The sequence below is a fragment of the Mauremys reevesii genome, unplaced genomic scaffold (genome assembly GCF_016161935.1).
Source record: "Mauremys reevesii isolate NIE-2019 unplaced genomic scaffold, ASM1616193v1 Contig52, whole genome shotgun sequence".
In the NCBI taxonomy this organism is placed as follows: Eukaryota; Metazoa; Chordata; order Testudines; family Geoemydidae; genus Mauremys; species Mauremys reevesii.
The window spans coordinates 368,769-391,266 of NW_024100865.1; the positions used below are offsets into that span (position 1 = coordinate 368,769).

At 46.9% G+C, this 22,498-nt stretch overlaps 1 protein-coding gene across 1 annotated transcript; it reads right to left on the reverse strand.

Annotated features, from left to right (window-relative positions):
• Positions 1-18,911: 18,911 nt before the first annotated feature.
• On the reverse strand, positions 18,912-19,825 carry LOC120394368 (olfactory receptor 1052-like). The gene has a single exon (XM_039518590.1). It carries the CDS (start codon positions 19,823-19,825, stop codon positions 18,962-18,964), a length of 864 nt encoding a protein of 287 aa, XP_039374524.1. The 3' UTR covers positions 18,912-18,961.
• Positions 19,826-22,498: the final 2,673 nt, after the last annotated feature.

Here is a 22,498-nt window from a genome sequence, read left to right on the forward strand (position 1 = left end):
GAAGACTCTAATCTTCTCCCTATTGCCCAATATCTCTATGACCGGGGGTGTGCACAACTGAATGATTGATCACTTTATACGTATGATATACCCTTTAGCAGTATTTTCAACAATCACGGTGTATGTCCTCTCCCTTTTGCAATTCTCCAGCAACAAATGTTATGCTTACGATAGGAGCTTGATGTAGCATGGGACAGCACAACCTTTTCCAATGCTTGCCCCAGTGCTTTTCCCCAATCATCGGCCAACGCTGCAGCCCCCAAGCTAGGAGCTGCTGAGTCAGAGCCCAACAAACCTGACTTATTAGCTATTATACAGAGTACTTTCCTCAAATATAAACACAATTGTTTTCCCAACTTAGTGAATCACTGACCAGGTGCTTACGAGCCCCCCCAAAATGTAACCCTTCCGCTAGGTGGAGCCAGGTTCATAGAATCATAGAATCTCAGGGTTGGAAGGGACCTCATGAGGTCATCTAGTCCAACCCCCTGCTCAAAGTAGGACCAAACCCAACTAAATCATCCCAGCCAGGGCTTTGTCAAGCCTGACCTTAAAAACCTCTAAGGAAGGAGATTCCATCACCTCCCTAGGTAACCCATTCCACTGCTTCACCACCCTACTAGTGAAAAAGTTTTTCCTAATGTCCAACCTAAACCTCCCCCTCTGCAACTTGAGACCATTACTCCTTGTTCTGTCATCTTCTACCACTGAGAACAGTCTAGATCCATCCTCTTTGGAACCCCCTTTCAGGTAGTTGAAGGCAGCTATCAAATCCCCACTCATTCTTCTCTTCTGCAGGCTAAACAATCTCAGTTCCCTCAGCCTCTCCTCATAAGTCATGTGCTCCAGCCCCCTAATCATTTTTGTTGCCCTCCGCTGGACTCTCTCCAATTTATCCACATCCTTCTTGTAGCGTGGGGCCCAAAACTGGACACAGTACTCCAAATGAGGCCTCACCAGTGCTGAGGTTGAATATCTAGGGGTTCCTTTCCATTGATCCAACACCCCTTGAGGGTATGCAGCCATTTGTGCACACACATGCCATCATATTTTTACAGAGCTCAGACATTTGAGCCCTTTTTTCCCCCAAGGTTCTTTAAACTGAAAGTGACTAGCTCCTTTGGGACAGGTTAAGCACAGTCCTTTTCTGTATTCCCACAATAATTGCAAACATTGGTAACTATATTTCACTACCCCTGCATTCAGGACTAAAATAATTTGTGACCCAACACCAGCTAAATCCATTACAATGAGCAAAACACCGGTTCATCAGCTGAATATCTATTAAATCTAAGCAAAGCAGGAGCAAACTGTATTTACCTAAACACACCCAGGGTGTATCACCTGGTCTTGGGGACTTGCTGCTCTTCAATTTATCAATTTTCTGCAACACTTCCTCCTTTGTTATTGCAGGTTGACAGTTCCTCATCTTTCTTCCTGCAGGTCCCCCCACAGAGATTCCCCACCCTTCTTCTCTAAGCAGCCCCCACAAACTCTATCCTGCAATTCTCCTCTGTCCCCTCAGCTTCCCAGGATTCTAAACTTCCCCTCCCACTCCAGTAGTTATGGATTGTGCTGCCCCCACGTGACCCTCACTTTGCACTGAGGCAGCATGTGCTCTGGGACTCACCCTGGTGTCACTAATGTAGATGATCTCTGAGCGAATGTCTTAATGGAGATGGGCCCTTAGACACAGCTCTGATGTCCCCAGTGAAAATATCAACCAATGATTTTAGCAGAAAGCACAAACTCCCAGCTCTAGTGATTGGTTTTCCCTTTGAAGGCATCTTCACACCACAGGGTTACAAAGCTATTTATTGTTTATAGTGAAAACTCCCAAATCATTGGTGACACTGGTCTACAATTTTTGAGAAGTTGTCTGCTTCAGAGATAAAATGTACTATTTATTATGTATTTTGATGTGCTGAATTCAAATATGACAATTAAAACAACTGATTGGCTACTGTTTCTAAGTTATTTAAGTTTTTACATTTTATGTCTATGTATATTGTGTAGATAGTAGAGTTTTAATCATAAATTGTAAACCTAGGTCTTTTCATGTGTTTATGGTTGCTTTACATGATAATATTTCACCTGTCCTGTTTATGTAACACTTTAAAAATCAGCAAAAGGGTTATATAACTAAAATTTATTATGAAACAAAAGGCAAAAAACTATTATGTACGTAGTTTAGTCCTATTCAGTGTCTACTCGGCGCTCCTTGGCTTGTCTCTTGTATTTATTAAATGGAGCATCTCTTGTCACTGTCCAGCAATAGTCTGCAAGCATTGATGGGCTCCATTTGCCCTGATAGCGTTTCTCCATTGTTGCAATGTCCTGGTGAAATCGCTCACCGCACTCGTTGCTCACTGCTCCGCAGTTCGGTGGAAAAAAATCTAGATGAGAGTGCAAAAAATGTATCTTTAGTGACATGTTGCAACCAAGGCTTTTGTATGCCTTGAGGAGGTTTTCCACCAACAACCTGTAGTTGTCTGCCTTGTTGTTTCCGAGAAAATTTATTGCCACTAACTGGAAGGCTTTCCATGCCGTCTTTTCCTTGCCACGCAGTGCATGGTCAAATGCATCATCTCGAAGAAGTTCACGAATCTGAGGACCAACAAAGACACCTTCCTTTATCTTAGCTTCACTTAACCTTGGAAATTTTCCACGGAGGTACTTGAAAGCTGCTTGTGTTTTGTCAATGGCCTTGGCAAAGTTCTTCATCAGACCCAGCTTGATGTGTAAGGGTGATAACAAAATCTTCCTTGATTCAACAAGTGGTGGATGCTGAACACTTTTCCTCCCAGGCTCCAATGATTGTCGGAGTGGCCAATCTTTCTTGATGTAGTGGGAATCTCTTGCACGACTATCCCATTCGCAGAGAAAACAGCAGTACTTTGTGTATCCAGTCTGCAGACCAAGCAAGAGAGCAACAACCTTCAAATTGCCACAAAGCTGCCACTGATGTTGGTCATAGTTTATGCACCTCAAAAGTTGTTTCATGTTGTCATAGGTTTCCTTCATATGGACTGCATGACCAACTGGAATTGATGGCAAAACATTGCCATTATGCAGTAAAACAGCTTTAAGACTCGTCTTCGATGAATCAATGAACAGTCTCCACTCATCTGGATCGTGAACGATGTTGAGGGCTGCCATCACACCATTGATGTTGTTGCAGGCTACAAGATCACCTTCCATGAAGAAGAATGGATCCTTTTGACGGTCACGGAACATGGAAACCCTAACATCACCTGCCAGGAGATTCCACTGCTGTAGTCTGGAGCCCAACAGCTCTGCCTTACTCTTGGGTAGTTCCAAATCCCTGACAAGGTCATTCAGTTCACCTTGTGTTATGAGGTGTGGTTCAGAGGAGGAGGATGGGAGAAAATGTGGGTCCTGTGACATTGATGGTTCAGGACCAGAAGTTTCATCCTCTTCCTCTTCCTCGTCTGACTCAGGTGAGAATGATTTTGGTGCATCAGGAACCGGCAGTCCTTCTCCGTGGGGTACTGGGCGTATAGCTGATGGAATGTTTGGATAATGCACAATCCACTTTTTCTTCTTTGACACACCTTTCCCAACTGGAGGCACCATGCAGAAGTAACAATTGCTGGTATGATCTGTTGGCTCTCTCCAAATCATTGGCACTGCAAAAGGCATAGATTTCCTTTTCCTGTTCAACCACTGGTGAAGATTTGTTGCACAAGTGTTGCAGCATATGTGTGGGCCCACCTCTTGTCCTGATCTCCAATTTTGCAACCAAAATAAAGGTGATAGGCTTTCTTAACCATAGTGGTTATACTGCGCTTTTGTGATGCAAAAGTCACTTCACCACAAACATAGCAGAAGTTATCTGCACTGTTCACACAAGTATGAGGCATCTCTGCTCACTTTGGCTAAACAGAAATGTGTCCCTTTGCAAAATCAAACACTGACAAATAAGAGAGCACGACACTGAATTTCTAGAGCTGATATAGGGCAATTTGTTCAGCAGAGTGATGTAAGCTTCGTTATGATTGCATCATCCATGACTTCTAGGAATAACATGATGTAATTCATATCATGTATGACGCAATACCAGCTTCAGATTGCATCATTCATTGTTTTGCCTAAAAAGCAAGTACTGTCCAAACCCAGTCATAGATTTATTCATAGATCCAGTCAAAGATGTATTTTAGTCATTTCTGGTTTAAATTGAGATCCCTTCCCTTTATAACTCACTTATCCTCCGCTATTCCCAAGTCAAGGGTCGTATATACTGACCCAATAGCATATCTTGAAAACTAGAGCCAATCAACAATTTTAAGCATCATTTTCATTCTCAGTGACCCAGAATTAGTGAAGTTTGACTACATTTATTTCAGAAGCATTTTGCCTGTAGAGCAGTGTGATCGGACATTTAACTGCCAGAGTCACAAGTGCTCATGTTTAACCAGTCAGTCTGCAAGAAACCCTTTAATGACTCTGTGCAGAGCACCAGTGCGCAGAGCAGAGCTAATCCAGTCAGAGAGTTACATAGTCCTCTGTATGTGGCACTGGAAAACTGTGGAAAACATACTGTCATAGAGAAGGTTAAGGGGTGGCTTGATCAGTTTATAGGTACCTACATGGGGAACAGAAGTTTGATAACAGAGGTGTCTTCAATCTAGCAGACAAACGTGTAAGAGGATCCAATGGCTGGAAGTTGAGGCTAGATAAATTTGCACTGGAGGTAAGGCACACAGTTTTAACAGGGAGGGTAATTAACCACTGGAACAACTGACCCAGGATTGCACTGGATTCTCCATCACTGGCACGTTTAAAATGAGGAGTGGCTATTTTTCTAAAAGACTTGCTCTAGATCAAGCACAGCTATTGGACTCAAAGCAGGAATTAATTCAGGGATGTTGTGTTGCCTTCTGCATGAGGTAAGACTAGATTGTCACAACAGCCCTTTCTGCCTTACATCTGTGAACTGTGAAACCAGATATTGGGGAATGCCAGTGCCCTGGGGGGTTTAAGGGTGGGGCAGTTTCTTTCCCAGGAAAATGGGAGACAGAGCTAGGGGCAGGGAACCATGGGCCTAGGTTGTTTATTGGGAAGGATGGGACATCCCCTGAACACACGGAAGCCCTGTCCTTGCCCTGGTCTCTACCTATGAATGATTGGGCCTGTGACTGTGGTTTCCCTCCCTTGTGTAACTTGTGGGCTGGCTCAGTGGAGGCTACTGTTTGAGGTGCTGGGATATGTGCACAGAATGACAGGGTATGACATGGAGGGGTGATGTGTGATGTCCCTGAATGAATGGGTGGAAAATGAATGGGTGCATGGAGCATGCTTCTCCCCTGGATCTGCACCAGCACAGAACCCACATTTTAGCATGCAAAGATCTTGCCCCGTCCCTTTTAACAAGCATTGGCTGTGATCTGTGGCCGGGGGAGGCGGCTCACTTTAGCAGCTGATCAACTGCTCAGATGTTTAGCCACTTTTTGATCCCTCTCCCATCTTCTTCCTACACCAGTCCTCACTGAGTGTCACATGCTGCCTGCAATCAAACACCGTCTGTGGGGATGATCCTCTATATTGCACAAAGCAGAGAGATTGGGATTGCCATGGACTATGTGCCAGGCAATTATCGTGTACAGAAAAGGCAGGGAGGGAGGGGAGCATGAAAAGGGACACAGGTCTCAGCAGGGACATAGGGAGCAGGACAGCCATTCAGCAGGGCACACTCTCTATCCTTTGCAAAATGCAGCTTGGGTCTCCCATCTTCAGGTGCCACCAGATGCTCTTTGTCTGCAGCTTAGAAGAGGTGCCCTCAGCCTGCCAGACTGCACAGAACATGGGACACCCAGGCCATGGGGATGTTCTAACACAGCCATACATACAGTGTATGATAAAATATGTGTATCTGAAAAAGTATAATAGATTTGAAAAGTATGAACATAGACTAGCTTCCTTGCTTCCTTATACAGCTGTTTTTTATGATGTCAATAATAATAATTTCAAATGATGATTTGTAAGCAAAGTCTAAATGAGCTCTCCCTGACAGCTAGTGATGAGCTGGGGCTGCGGGGAAAGGCTTCAGGGCCAGATTATATTTACATTCACACCTAATCTACCTAGGTATCCAGCAAACAGAGCTGTGTTGTCCAAGTGATTTTTCGCTGGGGTTGGGTTACAAACCACTTGAATGTGGGGGTAAGGGGGAATGAAATGTTGTTCTTATTGTATGAGTAAAGGGCAATAGAACTGTACTTAGCCTGTGATGATTTGAAGGCATCAAGAGAGAGGGTGGGGACCTGTCCCTCTCCACTGTTTAAAGCCAGAGCTGATTAGGCTCCATAGATAGTCTTTTGTTCTGTTAAGTGACATTGCAGCCGAAATCACTGACAATCAGGTCTAAGTGCTTAGTCCTGTTTTGGGGACAATGTTCCTGTGGGTACAGTGTTTTTGGTAAGAGACAGCCCAGACTGCACTAGCAGCAAGGTTCCCACACTGAGAGCTCAGCTGAAATCACTGAGAGCTGGTGGAACCTCAAGAGACCAACTCGCAGAGGTCACAGTGGTAGGTGACTGCAGAAGGTGACTGTGCAGGGCCATTGGCAACAGATTGGTGGGAGTGAACGGTGGCACAACGAACAGCCATGGCCAGAGCAAACTGTGCCTTCTTGCCCCCCACCTGGAAGGTGTACTCACGTGAAAGCACCTCTGAACTCTGAGTCTCCACTGACCAAGGACAACACCGGTGAGTGGAGTGCGGTGGAGGGAAAAGTGAGGGGCATGTTAAATAAACATTTGTTTGTTGGACTATATTTTAGTCACTTTGCTCCAGAATGCTAGATTTGTGACTGGGAATGGAAACTTATATAAATATGTTTCCCAGTAGGCCAAGATTTTTAAAATGCAGTATTTGCCAAGGTTATTATCTCACATTGTTGCTATCTTGGGAGGTCATTATGTTGGGGAGTTTCTGTACTAAACATTTTTATTATAATTAATTTTTACATAAGAATGGTCAGACCCATGGTCCATATAGCCCAGTACCCTGTCTTACAACAGTAGTCAAGGCCAAGTGCTTCAGAGGGAATGAACACAGGTCATCATCAAGTGATCCATCCCCTGTTGCCCATTCCCAGCTTCTGACAAACAGGCTAGGGACACTCAGAGCATGGCGTTGCATCCCTCTCATCCTGGCTAATAGCCACAGATGGACCTGTTCTCCAGGAATTTATCTAGTTCTTTTTAAAATCCTGTTATAGTTTTGGTCTTCACAGCATCCCCTGGCAAAGAGTTCCCTGGGTTGACTTTATATTGTGTGAAGAAATACTTCCTTTCATTTTTTTTAAATCTGCTGCCTATTAATTTCATTGGGTGACTGCTAGCTCTTGTGTTATGTGAAGGATTAAATAAAATTTCCTTATTCGCTTTCTTCGCACCAGTCAAGATTTTGTAGACCTCTATCATATCCCCATTAGTCATCTCTTTTCTAAGCTGAAAATTCCCAGTCACTTTAATCTCTCCTCCTGTTTCATACCCCTCATCATTTTAGTTGTCCATCTCTGTACCTTTTCCAATTCCAATATATATATTTTTAGGATGAGTGACCAGATCTACACACACTATTCAAGGTGTGCACGTACCATGGATTTATATAGAGGCAATACGATATTTTCTGTCTTATTATCTATCCCTTTCTTAATGATTCCCATCATTGTTTGCTTTTGTGACTGTTGCTGCACATGGAGTGGATGTTTTCAGAGATCTATCCACAATGACTCCAAAATCTCTTCCTTGAGTGTTAACAGCTAATTCAGATGCCATCATTTTGTATGTGTAGTTGAGATTGCTTTCCAATGTGCATTACTTTGCATTTATCAACATTGAATTTAATTTGCCATTTTGTTGCCCAGTCACCCAGTTTTGTGAGATCCCTTTGTAGCTCTTCGCAGTCTGCCTGGGACTTAACTATCTTGAATAGTTTTGTATCATCTGCAAATTTTGCCACGTCACTGTTTACCCATTTTTCCCAGATGAATATGTTGAATAGGACTGGTCCCAGTACTGATCCCTCAAGGATACCACTATTTATCTCTCTCCATTCTGAAAACTGATAATTTATTCCTACCCTTTGTTTCCCATCTTTTAACCAGTTATTGATCCACGAGAGGATCTTCCCTCTTACCCCATGATGGCTTACTTTTCAAAAGTCAATTTAAATTAAACACATTTTTTTTTAAATTATATATTTTTTTAGAAATCTAGATCTGTTATGTGTTTTGGTGTAACTTGCATTTTCCTTATGTTAAATTTGTATTATCCTAACAAAACATTTACTTTCTTCACTTTCTTCACATCGGTCAAGATTTTAAAGACCTTTAGCATATCCCCCCTTAGTCATCTCTTTTCTAAGCTGAAAATTCCCAGTCATTTTAATTTCTTCTCCTGTTTCATACCCCTAATCATTTTAGTTGCCCATCTCTGTACTTTTTGCATTTCCAGTATGTCTTTTTTGGGATGAGGTAACCAGATCTGCACACAGTATTCAAGGTGTACATGTGCCATGGATTTATATAGAGGCAATATGATATTTTCTGTCTTATTATCTATCCCTTTCTTAAAAAAGCAAAGGTTTCAGAGTAGCAACCGTGTTAATCTGTATTGCAAAAAGAACATAAGCTTTCGTGGGCTACATCCAATGAAGTGGACTGTAGCCCACGAAAGCTTATGCTCAAATAAATTTGTTAGTCTCTAAGGTGCCACAAGTGCTCCTGTTCTTTTTAAAAAAGCAAATAGAATGTTGGGAATCACTGACTGCCGCTGCACACTGAGTGGATGTTTTCAGAGAACTATCCACAATGACTGCAAGATCTTTCTTGAGTGTTAACAGCTAATTCAGACTCCTTCATTTTGTATGTATAGTTGAGATTGTTTTCCAGTGTACATTACTTTGCATTTATCAACATTAAATTTCATCTGCCATTTTTGTTGCCCAGTCACCCAGTTTTTTGAGATCCCTTTGTAATTCTTCACAGTCTGCCTGGGACTTAACTATCTTGAATAGATTTGTATCATCTGCAAATTTTGCCACCTCACTGTTTACCCATTTTTCCAGATCATTTAAGAATATGTTGAATAGGACTGGTCCCAGTACCGACCCCTCAGGGATACCACTATTTATCTCTCTCCATTCTGAAAACTGGTAATTTATTCCTATCCTTTGTTTCCCATCTTTTAACCAGTTACTGATCCATGAGAGGACTTTCCTCTTACCCCATGATGGCTTACTTTTCAAAAGTCAATTTAAATTAAATACTTTTTTTTAAATGTATATTTTTTTAGAAATGTAGACCTGTTATGTGTTTTGGTGTAACTTGCATTATTCTTATGTTAAATTTGCATAATCCTAACAAAACATTTACTTTATTCATATCTCTTTTATATATCTCATTAGTCCTGACACCCCACCCTGTAAATTCGAACACCCCCCCTAATTTCAATTCCTGGGGAAACCACTGCCCCCCATGATGAACTGAGGAAGACCTCCCCGAGCTGTGTCAGGAACCAGAATCTGAGGCTTGTCAGCTACAATGCCTCCTCACCAATATCACTTCTTGCTCTGGTGCTTAATTCTCAGTTTTAAGATCCAGGGCATTTAAAATACTGTGCGCTGACTTTTCCTCCCTATTGCAGCAAAAACTCCAGCTGGTTCTTCAGGGTCACCGGCAGTGCAAATCTGCTTCCTCCACCTTCATAGATGACCAAATCCCTCCATTCAGCAGTATGTGATCCACTGGGCCTTGCAGGACGATTGGCTAGTAAACTTTTCAGTTCACTGACTCACCTGCCCAGCGCGAGGGACAAAGTATTGGGCTATGGGTGCCATCGATGGCCCTGCACAGTTCGGAAACCCCATTCTCTGAAAACCAATTAGTAGTGCTGGAACTTTTCTTATGACACCCACCTGTGGGTACATCAGTGTTCACTGCCTCACAAACCTGCACAGCCACAACCCTGACAGTGGATGGGTCAACCCCAAAGTGGTTTACAATGGACCTATAGCTGTCTGGTGTAGCCAGCGTCCACAAGGTAATAGTATCAGAGGGGTAGCCGTGTTAGTCTGGATCTGTAAGAGCAGCAAAGAATCCTGTGGCACCTTATAGACTAACAGACGTTTTGCAGCATGAGCTTTCGTGGGTATCCGACGAAGTGGGTATTCACCCATGAAAGCTCATGCTGCAAAACGTCTGTTAGTCTATAAGGTGCCACAGGATTCTTTGCTGCTTTTACACAAGGTAATAGCCACCCACTTCTGAACTGGTGCGGCTTCCCTGAATCAAGAGTTCTGGTGCTGGAGAGTTGGCACAAGCTCATCACAGAGCTCCATGTAGGTCTATTGCCTCATTCGGCACACAACTTACACCCTACCATAGGGTGCTGGTTCTCCTTCACCAGATGTGACAGTCACTAGAAGGACGCACCGTGACAATACAGGCATTCACATAACTATACCGTGTGGGCAGAATTGACTTGTCAGTGCCCCACAGGGTCAGCCATCTTCAATGTGTCAGAAAATGCTGGGGCAGAATTCCATCCAGCAGCTTGCTGAGCACCCACTTCACTGCATAACCATTTATCCCTCAGTAAGGAATGGGAGATGAACCAGATCATCATCCAATTGCTCCATGTCTTCTACCCAGTTCTGTGGGAAGTAACAATCAGAGAGTGACATGATCAAGAACTGCCACAGGCAAGCATGTGAAGGTGGAGGACAGTACCAATATCCCACAGCAAAGCGGTTCTTGTAGTATCTCCCTGTGACACACAGAGCCCTGAGATACCACCCCTGAAGTGGCAGGGCTATTGCTGTGTACTTACAGTGGCAGTGTGGCCACAGGGCTATGCATGTACACAGTGTTATACCTGTTTCCATCAACACATAGGTGGGTTCTTGGCCATGAGTATGTGACGCAAATGGGGGCATAGTCTTAGCGTGAGGGGAAAAAGCTCTCGCCAACATAAGCTCCAAATCAGACCAGGAACATTAAAAAAAAAAAGGACCAATGCTGGTGTGACGTGGTGATTACTCTAGAGGTCACTTTCCCACATAAAGCTGAATCCAAAGCCCAGGGAAAGATTCCCTTTGATTCAGTGGGCTTTGGAGCAGACCCATAAAGCCGATTCATGCGCCACTGAAGTCAATGGGAGCAGGGCCGGCTCTAGGATTTTTACCGCCCCAAGCAAAAAAATTTTTGGCCACCCCGCCCTTTTTCTCATGTCCCCCAGCCCTTCACCAACTCCACCCCTTCTGAACCCCTTCCCCAAATCCCCAGCCTCACCTCCTCCCCTGGGTGTGCAGCATTTCCCTCCCCATTGCTTCCTGGGGGCCCCCACGACCTCACACCCTAGCTCACCTCTGCTCCGCCTGCTCCCCCCGGTGTGCCGCTGCTCCGCTTCTCCCTCTCTCTCTCAGGCAAGGGAGGGCGGAGAAGTGGAGCAGCGGTGCATTCAGGGGAGCAGGCGGAGCAGAGGTGAGCTAGGGTGGGGGGGCACCGGAAGTAAGGAGGGGTAGAGGAACCATTCCCCACTCCAGCTCACCTCCGCTCCACCGCTGCTGCCTCCCCCAAGTGCCTGCCGCTCAGCTTCTCCTCCCTCCCAGACTTGCTGCGCAAAACAGCTGTTTCGCGCACAGCAAGCCTGGGAGGGAGGGAGGAGAAGAGAAGTGGCGGCCGGCCGCTCAGGGGAGCCAGTGGAGGTGAGCTGGGGCAGCAAGTGGGGGTGGCGGGGGCACTTCTTCCCCATGCCCCAGAGTCGGCACCTATGATGGCCAGTGCCAGAATGCCGCCCCTAGAAATGTGCCGCCCCAAGCACCTGCTTGTTTTGCTGGTGCCTGGAGCCGGCCATGAATGGGAGTTTTGCAGTCAGGGCGGGCTTAAGCCAGTGCGGGGCCCCATTCTTGGGGCATGTACTCTCTGGGTGGCACTTCGAATTTCCCCGCTCTGGCGGTGGTAGCAGGGCCGAGGGGTTGCGAGCAGGGGCGGCTCTAGAAATTCTGCTGCCCCAAGCAGGGCGGCGCGCCGCTCGCGCCACCCTTCCCCGGTCCCGCAGCAGGGGCAGAAGTGCCTGCGGACAGTCCCGTGGTCCCGCGGCTCCGGTGGAGCATCCGCAGGCATGCCTGCAGGAGCTCCGTCTGAGCCGCGGGACCAGCGCACCCGCCGCAGTCATGCCTGCGGGAGCTCAAGCGGAGCTGCGGGAAGAGGGGACCCTCCACAGTCATGCCTGTGGCAGGTCCGCTCGTCCCGGGGCTCCGGTGGACCTCCCGCAGGCATGACTGCGGAAGATCCGCCGGAGCCAAATGCCGCCCTGCCAGGACAATGCCACCCCACGCGCCTGCTTGGCGTGCTGGGATCTGGAGCTGGCCCTGGCTGCGAGGCTCCAGCTGAAGGAACAGGAATGAGGGGTTGCAGGGTTCCAGCCGAGGTAGCGGGGGCGCAGGACTTGACGCGCTCCGCCGGGGAAACGGGACCGCGGGATTGCAGTGCTCCGGCCGAGAGAGGGGGATCGCGGGGTTGCAGGGCTTCGTCCGGAGTAGCAGGGTCGCGGGACATGTGGCGCTCCAGCGTGGGGAGCGGGACCGCGGGGTCCCTGGACTCCGGCCGGGGAAGCGGGAGGGTGGGGTTGCGGGGCTCCAGCCGGGAGAGCGGGACCACGGAGTTAAGGTGCTCCGGCCGGGAGAGCGGCGTTGCGAGGTTGCGGGGTTCCGGCCGGGGTAGTGGGACCGCAGGTTTGCGGGGCTCCGGCTGGAAAAGCGGGGCTGCAGGGCTCCGGCCGAGGTGGCAGGGCTGCGGGAGTTGCCGCGCTCGGCCGGGGAAGTGCGACCGCGGGGTTACGGGGCTCCGGCTGGGAGAGCGAGACCGCGGGGTTGAGGTGCTCCGGCCAAGGGAGAGGGACCGTGGGGTCTCTGGGCTCCGGCCAGGGGAAGCGGGACGGCGGGTTGCGGGGCTCTGGCCGAGAGAGCTGAGCTGTGGGGTTGCGGGGGTCCGGCCGCGAGAGCGGGGCAGCGAGTGTTGCCGCGTTTGACTGGTGGAGTGGGACCGCCGGGTTGCGGGGTTCTGGCTGGGGTAGCGGGACAGCAGGAGTTGCGGCGCTCGGGCGGGAGAGTGTGACCAGGGGGTTGCGGGGCTCCGCCCGGAAGAGCGGGGTTGCGGGCCTCGGGCCGCAGTAGCAGGGCCATGGGACTTGCAGCGCTCAGACAGGGGAGCGGTACCGCGGGGTTGCAGGGCTCCAGCTGGGAGAGCGGGTCTGCGGGGACCATGGGCTCCGCCGGGGGAGCGGGATGGCAGTGTTGCGGGCAGGGACGGCTCTAGACCCCAGCGCACCAAGCGCGAGCTTGGGGCAGGGTCCCGTGGGAGGGCGGCAGGTGGCTCCGGTGGACCTCCCGCAGGCATGCCTGCGGAAGGTCCGCTGGTCCTGCGGCGCCGGTGGACCTCCCGCAGACGTGCCTGCGGAGGGGCTGTGGGACCAGCGGCCCCTCCGCAGGCACGTCTGCAGGAGGTCCACCGGCGCCGCGGGACCGCTGACTGCCCGAGCGCGCCCCGCGGCGCGCCGCCCTACATGGGGCAGCGGAAATCCTAGAGCTGCCCCTGCTGCCAGGGGGGCAGCACCCCAGCTAAAGGGACACCGGGTCCAGGGAGGGACAGGGGGACCAGAGGACAGGTGGATCACTGGCCTGCAGAGGGTGCTCTGGAGCTGGAATGAGCTAATTCCCAGAAGTCACCAGCAGGCGGCGCTGCAGGGGTGAGTCTGCAACTCTACAAGCTGTTTAAACAAGGATGCTCTTACTCATGCGTTGGTTCAGTCTATATTTTATTGCCATTGTTATCTTGGTGAAAATCCCTGTTTCACCACTCAGTGCTGTGCTGATCAGAGTAGTGAAAGTCATTAAATTAAACTGCATTAAAACAAAACTCATTTCATGCAACTTCAGGGTCAGTGAAAGTTCTCAGCTATAACATTTCTTAAAGAAGCCAACAACATACCTACCCAGAATACACGTTAATGATGATTCCACCCACATGATAATTAGTTGCTGAAATTTGATTCAAATCCCACATGGCATGTTTAGAAACAAGGGTTCCAAAAAAGGAGAGACCTCGTTAAACAGAAAATGTTGATGCTCTGGTGCATTTGTGGTTGTGTTAAAATTGAATACTGTAACTTTAAATGTTGGGCAGGGTTCCTGGGCATGCTTGCATGCTAGGGAGCTCGGTAGGGCATAAGAACATAAGAACAGCCGCACCAGGTCAGACCAAAGGTCCATCTAGCCCAGTATCTGTCTACCAACAGTGGCCAATGCCAGGTGCCCCAGAGGGAGTGAACCTAACAGGCAATGATCAAGTGATCTCTCTCCTGCCATCCATCTCCACCCTCTGACAAACAGAGGCTAGGGACACCATTCTTACCCATCCTAGATAATAGCCATTTATGGACTTAGCCACCATGAATTTATCCAGTCCCCTTTTAAACATTGTTATAGTCCTAGCCTTCACAACCTCCTCAGGTAAGGAGTTCCACAAGTTGACTGTGCGCTGCGTGAAGAAGAACTTCCTTTTATTTGTTTTAAACCTGCTGCCCATTAATTTCATTTGGTGACCCCTAGTTCTTGTATTATGGGAATAAGTAAATAACTTTTCCTTATCCACTTTCTCAACATCACTCATGATTTTATATACCTCTATCGTATCCCCCCTTAGTCTCCTCTTTTCCAAGCTGAAGAGTCCTAGCCTCTTTAATCTTTCCTCGTATGGGACCCTCTCTAAACCCCTAATCATTTAAGTTGCCCTTTTCTGAACCTTTTCTAGTGCTAGAATATCTTTTTTGAGGTGAGGAGACCACATCTGTACACAGTATTCGAGGTGTGGGCGTACCATGGATTTATATAAGGGCAATAAGATATTCTCCGTCTTATTCTCTATCCCCTTTTTAATGATTCCTAACATCCTGTTTGCTTTTTTGACCGCCTCTGCACACTGCGTGGACATCTTCAGAGAACTATCCACGATGACTCCAAGATCTTTTTCCTGACTCGTTGTAGCTAAATTAGCCCCCATCATGTTGTATGTATAGTTGGGGTTATGTTTTCCAATGTGCATTACTTTACATTTATCCACATTAAATTTCATTTGCCATTTTGTTGCCCAATCACTTAGTTTTGTGAGATCTTTTTGAAGTTCTTCACAATCTGCTTTGGTCTTAACTATCTCGAGCAGTTTAGTATCATCTGCAAACTTTGCCACCTCACTGTTTACCCCTTTCTCCAGATCATTTATGAATAAATTGAATAGGATTGGTCCTAGGACTGGCCCTTGGGGAACACCACTAGTTACCCCTCTCCATTCTGAGAATTTACCATTAATTCCTACCCTTTGTTCCCTGTCCTTTAACCAGACATCAGTCCATGAAAGGACCTTCCCTTTTATCCCATGACAGCTTAATTTATGTAAGAGACTTTGGTGAGGGACCTTGTCAAAGGCTTTCTGAAAATCTAAGTACACTATGTCCACCGGATCCCCCTTGTCCACATGTTTGTTGACCCCTTTAAAGAACTCTCTCTATATATAGGGCTGCACACAATCGGAGTGTAACAGCTGCCAGTCAACAGGTACCCAGTGAGTTGTGCCTCTCTGTTATAGGCAGTAGCCTGCGTTCTCTTCCTCTGAGTTTTGGGTTCTTACGTGTTGTTGTTCTGGCTCCTAAGAAACAAATTAGCAAGACTTTGCGAACGTCCATCAAGAGTATTTTATATTTTCTTTAACTTGTCTGCTTGTGTGCCACAAACCGTGAAAGGCACAATCTCATCCAAAATAAAATACACTTATGAAGCCAAATGTCCTTTTGAAACAAAAATTGGAACCATTTCATTCTGGTCAGGTTGATCTTACTGAAGCACTTCACTTTTCCTTCCCCTTTCACAGGGAGGAGCCTAAATTAGGTTTCCCTAAATCCATGATTGGAATAGCGACGCAAAGCCTCACTAGAAGCCAAGCAGCTCGGAAAGAATGGGATGATCGCAATATAGTAGAACCCTGTTTATCTAACCCTCCATTATCCGGTTCTCCGTATTAACCCAACAACCAGCGCGCACAGGTCCAGAAGTGGGCATTCTCTCCTATGGTCCCTAGATGGCGCTGCAGCCTGGCACGTTCCCATTCATCCGATTATCGACGTTTTGGTTAACCAATCTGGCTCTGGCCCCAACTCGATGGGATAAAGGGGGTTCTGCTCTCCTTGTGAGCGATCGTTTGATGCAGGCGATCTGCTGCTGGTGTTATTCCTTGTGGAAAAGTACAGATTGCAAAACTGATGGGAGGGGCCTTTTGAGGTGGTAGGGAGGGGTCACGCTGTTACCTGCAATGTACACAGGCCCCACAGCAGGGACGCACCTCGGACTGTGCATATAAACAGCTTAAAAGTGCATCACAACAGTGAAGCTGTTGTCAAGATGCCATTCTGTGCAGAGGATTGTAAGACAGCCCCTGTTCCTGATCTGAGGCCTGAATGCCATAGGGATATCCCACTCGAGAGCTTTGAGGTGTGTGAAGGGGTCACCATAAGTGAAAATACAGAGGTCATGACTGTGCTGCAAAGACACTAGCAGGTATGATGAAGCAGGCCAGGCCCGGCCCACAAAAGTTGCCTAAGTTGAACACTGTGGGATCACAACTTGCACCCAGCAAAGCCTCCCACAGAACTGGTACATTGCAGCAGCAAGTTTATAAGGAGATGGTAAGCCTGCTTACAACACTCCTTCTCTTACCTCCATATTACAAGTAGCAAACAGAGGCAAAGGAAGCCTAAACCCAGGGGTTTTAAAGGTATTTAGGCCACATAAATCCCATGGATTTCAATGGGAATTAGGAACTGAAATCCCTTTAAAAAATTGGCCCAAAGTGATTTGCTCAAGATCACAAAGGAAGTCTGCAGCGGGGGCGGAATTTAAACTCAGACCCCTCAAGTCTTAGGCGAGTGCGATAACCTCTGGATCATCCTTCTTTTCCCCTGTGTGTGTCTAATGATGTGTTTCTGTCTATCTAACCCCAGACATAACCATGTCTCTGTCTATCTAGCCCCATAGTAAAACATCCGTCTGTCTAGTGTCTACCTGTCTGTCCCCAAACAGAACCATCTGTCTGACTATCTAGCTATAAAAACACCTCTCCATGTGCACCTCCCTTTATTTAATTGTACAGGGATTTCATGTGGGGGCTGTGGGAACTGAGATAATAGTGGTGGCAAACGGAAATAATTACAGTCTGAGCATCTCCTCTTTATATCATCTGCTAAGTTAACCAACATGGTTCAGAAGGTAGTGGAACAAGCAGGGGGAGGTGTCTATATTGCAGAAATCACATATCAGTGCATAAAGGAGAAGCTGTAACACAGTTACTGGACACTGTTTTTCAAGGGACATGGTGCCTTCCTTCATTATCAGGCTCAAGTTCCATTTCCATATTGTTTTCTCCTGTAAACCATATGATGTTATGCAGAAATTTCTGCACAATGACTTAATGAGTGAGAACTAGCTCATATCTGCACTCCAGTACTGATCAGAAAAAACAATCCCCATATTGATGTAAGCAGAGTCAGGATGAGCTGTACCCTGACATCTAGTGGTAAATTATGAGGAGTGGGCAAAGGAATTTCAAGAATGTGCATTTGCATTGGTAAACCCACTCCACTTAGCATAACACACAGCAGCCTGGGATGGTTATTTTCACAGCTGTGGGATCCCCAATTTCTTTGTTATTGGGGCAGGAAGGAAAAAAAGTGCTGTCACCTTAATTATGTGAATGAGGAACTATGAGACTGCTTTATGACAGAAATGACTCAACCTACATTAAATAGTACTTGCTAGACAAGGGACATGGGTTCCAACTCCCAGTGAATGGAGAGAGTTTGGGGACTGGTGTGTGTACTTGATGGTATGGGCCCCTTTTGAGGGCCTGGAACACCAATTGCATATCTTCCTCTCTCCACTGTTGAAGAGCAGAGCTAATTTTGAATCCTTTAGGAGTCCATCTAGAGACTGCTGACCTGAATTCACGTTGGGTCAATGGTGTACCAGCACCAGGGCTCCCCTACTACAAGCTGAAACTGCTAAGAGCTGAAATCACTAAAAGAGCTAAGCTTACTGATCTGAGATCACTGAGTGCTGTGTTAATTAGTGGGGGAGCCTGAAGATCTATCACAAAGCGGCTGGTAGAGCAGAGCAGTCTGCAGCATGTTGGAGCAGCCCATGGAATAGTGTGGAGCGGTTCACGGGTCGGCTGGAGGAGTGGCACAGCTGGTGGAGTGGAACCAGTCGTGGTGAACGCTGCAGCAGAACTGCACGGAGAGGCAGAGCAGTCAGCCCTGGCCCACGTAAGGTGCCCCTTAACACCCTGTGTGTGCGCCCCCCCCATTTCCACTTAGGCTGGGGGGGGGGTAAAACTCTGCAGATAAACTTTTGAACTCTGGTGTGGCACTGACCAGAGAAAGAGACTTTTGGGTTGTTGGACTTTGGGGTGATTGGACTTAAGACCCTAAGGGGGAAAGGACAGTGCCAAATGTACTTGGAGGTGGGTTTTGCTTATGGTTTGTGTATAGTCCTGTTTGTGGTGTCTCTCCAACGTGATGCCGCATTCTTCCCTCCTTTATTAAAAGGATTTTGCTACACTTGGACTCTGTGCTTGCGAGTGGGAAAGTATTGCCTCCTAGAGGTGCCCGGGGGGTGATATGTAATTGTCCCAGGTCACTGGGTGCGGACTCGAGCCGGTTTTGCCTTGTGTTATTGAAACGGAACCCCTTGATACTGAACCCGGCCCTTGTTGCTGCCAACTCAGAGGGGCAGAAGGGTTACATTTACATACAGTGAGGAATAATTTTCTGGTGTATTGTCCTCCTCAGGGCATCCTTCACCCCCTTGTTCCTCAGGCTGTAGATCAGGGGTTCAGCAGGGGGATCACAAGGGTATTGGACATGGCCACCATTTTCTCCCAGTCCACTGAGCTGCCAGAGGAGGGTCGTAAATATGTAAAGATCAGGGTCCCATATAAGATGGAAACGACAGTCAGGTGAGAGGCACAGGTGGAGAAGGCTTTGTGCCTTCCTGCCGTGGAGCGGATCCTCAGGATGGCAAAGATGATGTAAGTGTAGGAGATGAGGATGGTGAAAATGGTGCTTATTGTTTCTATGGCTGAAAAGATGAAATGCACTCGCTTATTGATACAAAAGTCAGAGCAGGAGATTTCTTGGAGTGGGTGAATATCGCAGAAGAAATGATTGAGGACAGTGAAGTGGCCGAAGGACAGACTGAATTCAGTACACATATGCACAGTGGCATTGACACAGGCGCTTAGGGAAGAGCCAGCCACCAGCTGGAAGCAGACTCTCTTGGACAGGATGACATAATAAAGCAATGGGTTGCAGACGGCCACAAAGTGATCGTAGGCCGTCACAGCCAGCAGGCAAAGCTCATTGTTGGCACAGAAGGAGAAAAGGAAAAACTGAACCACACCCCCAGGGAAAGAAATGTCTTTACTCATCACTAGGGAACTGAGCATCGCCTTGGGGGCAATCACAGAGGAGGAGACAACATCTAAGAGGGACAAGTTGCTGAGGAAAAAGTACATGGAGCTGTGGAGTTGGGAGTCAATGCTAATCAGCACAATCACCCAGACATTCCCCACCAGCGTGCAGAAAAAAATGGCAAAGAAGAACACAAAGAGGATGTTTTGCAGCTTTAGACTGTCAGTGATTCCCCGGAAAATGAAGCCAGTCACTCTGGTGCAGTTTCCGGGAGCCATTTCTCCTGTCACTGTGCTTTGTGTCAAAGAAGAGGCAGAGGAGGGGATAGAAGCAATGGGTACCACAACAATAAATCTGATGTACAGTGGAGACTCGTGTTCTCTCTTAAGGGATGCCGAAACAACGGAAATTCAATTTAGTCAGAGATTCCAAAGCCCATTTTCATTATCTAGACCAGTGGATTTTTTTCTCATTTGTGGATGAATCCAAAATTTTGAATGGAGGTGGAAATTGTAGACACAATCTGTGGACACCTAAGAATCCATGACCCACAGGTTGAAAAGCAGTGTTCTGTGGTAACAACCACCTTTGGAGGACCCTTTAGGTATAGTCTGTGGATCCCAAGGTGTTCACAGACGATAAATTCAACACCCCCAATCTAGTCTAATTGCTTGTATAACACAGGTCATAATTTTTTTCCAATAATTTTCATTGTAAAGTAGAGCATGTCTTTTAAAAAATCATCCAATCTTGAATTAAAAATCGTCCGTAAACTGAGTATCCACCACAACCCTTGGTAAATCATCCCAAGAGTTAATTACCCTCCCTGTTAAGAGAGGCTTTTTATGTCGAGTTGGTCAAAATTCCCACGTGTCCCCTTGGAAAGTGTTGAGCTTTTATTAATAAAACCCCAAATCCAAATGATTTTGGCGCTGGTCTATTTTGGGTGAAATCTGAAGTATTTTGGTGGAGCAACTGGGAGATGTAGCCAAACCAACAAGACTGGCCTTTAAAGGAGACTGGAAGCCTGAGGAACTTCAGCTGGACAGATCAGCATGTGGACTGCTCAGTGCTGAAGATGTTTGAGAACAGGTCAGAGAAACACCCATCGGGATGTTTACTTGGTGTTACTTGGTCTTGCCCCAGCATGGGGAGCCTGACTAAACTCCATGAGGTCCCTTCCACCCTACAGTGCTAGAACTCCCGAGTAACAATATTTGTATTGATTATTGTGATTTTATTTTATTTTATTTGTTGTAAAAATGCTGACATTTACATGGAAAAGTTCAATGCAAAAGAGATTTGTTTGTTTTTGTGGGAGGAGGGGAATTTTCATCTATCTCCTAGGAACGTAGTGTTCCCACTCACTGTAGGGGGTCTGATCCAAAACAGATTGACGCCAAGGGGAGTTTTTCCATTTCTTTCACTGTGGTTTGGGTCAGGTTGTTTGTTAATATCAGTTATTATCATCTTTCCAGCTAGCAGAGTGAGTAGCAAGGCAAGGTAACACTCAGTGTATTTGAACCTTCTGCACTCCCTAAAGCAGGAGATCTTCAAGGCAAAGAGATTAGTAAAGTTCACACTGAATTATAAATGTACATGAACTAAGAGAGGAAAAAACACGTCCTCTTTTACTGAACTATTCAGTATGAGATTTTGAATGCCCTGAAATCAGGAAATTGAAAGCAGGGTCTAAATTCCCAAGATGTTTGTGACAGCTTTAGCTGCCTTTAATTGATTAGTAGAATCCTAGACTATCAGGGTTGAAAGGGACCTCAGGAGGTATCTAGTCCAACCCCCTGCTCAAAGCAGGACCATTTCCCAACTAAATCATCCCAGCCACGGCTTTGTCAAGCCTGACCTTAAAAACCTCTAAGGATGGAGATTCCACCACCTCCCTAGGGAACCCAGTCCAGTGCTTCACCACACTCCTAGTGAAATAGTGTTTCCTAATATCCAACCTAAACCTCCCCCACTGCAACTTGCGACCATTACTCCTTGTTCTGTCATCTGCTACCACTGAGAACGGCCTAGCTCCATGCACTTTGGAACCTCCCTTCAGATAGTTGAAAGCAGCTATCAAATCCCCCCCATATTCTTCTCTTCTGCAGACTAAACAATCCCAGTTCCCTTAGCCTCTCCTCATAAGTCATGTGCTCCAGCCCCCTAATCATTTTTGTTGCCCTCCACTGTACTCTTTCCAATTTTTCCACATCCTTCTTGTAGTGTGGGGCCCCAAACTGAACATAGTACTCCAGATGAGGCCTCACCAATGTTGAATAGAGGGGAATGATCACATCCCTCCATCTGCTGGCAATGCCCCTACTTATACATCCCAAAATGCCATTAGTCTTCTTGGCAACAAGGGCACACTGCTGACTCATATCCAGCTTCTCGTCCACCGTAACCCCTAGGTCCTTTTCTGCAGAACTGCTTCCTAGCCATTCAGTCCCTAGTCTGTAACAGTGAATGGGATTCTTCCATCCTAAGTGCAGGACTCTGCACTTGTCCTTGTTGAACCTCATCACATTTCTTTTGGCCCAATCCTCTAATTTGTCTAGGTCCCTCTGTATCCTATCCCTCCCCTCCAGCATATCTACCACTCCTCTCAGTTTAGTGTCATCTGAAAACTTGCTGAGGGTGCAGTCCACGCCATCCTCCAGATCATTAATGAAACAACATCCATAACAAAATGGCATGACCAGTCCACTGGCCAACTCAGCCAATGCAAAATACAGCCAGGCCCACCCAACCATCTCTCCATGTGGGCTCCTACCTGAAATCTTTTTAAAGGTAAAGTTATGGAGCCCGATCCTGAGTTGCTATAAACTGGAATAGCTGGTGGACTTTTCATTCAAGCACTTTAATACTTTGAGGTCATTTGGGGTTAAAGTCTTGCAAATAAAAAATAAAAACATGGTGAACAATATAGTTGCATGAATATTCAGTCA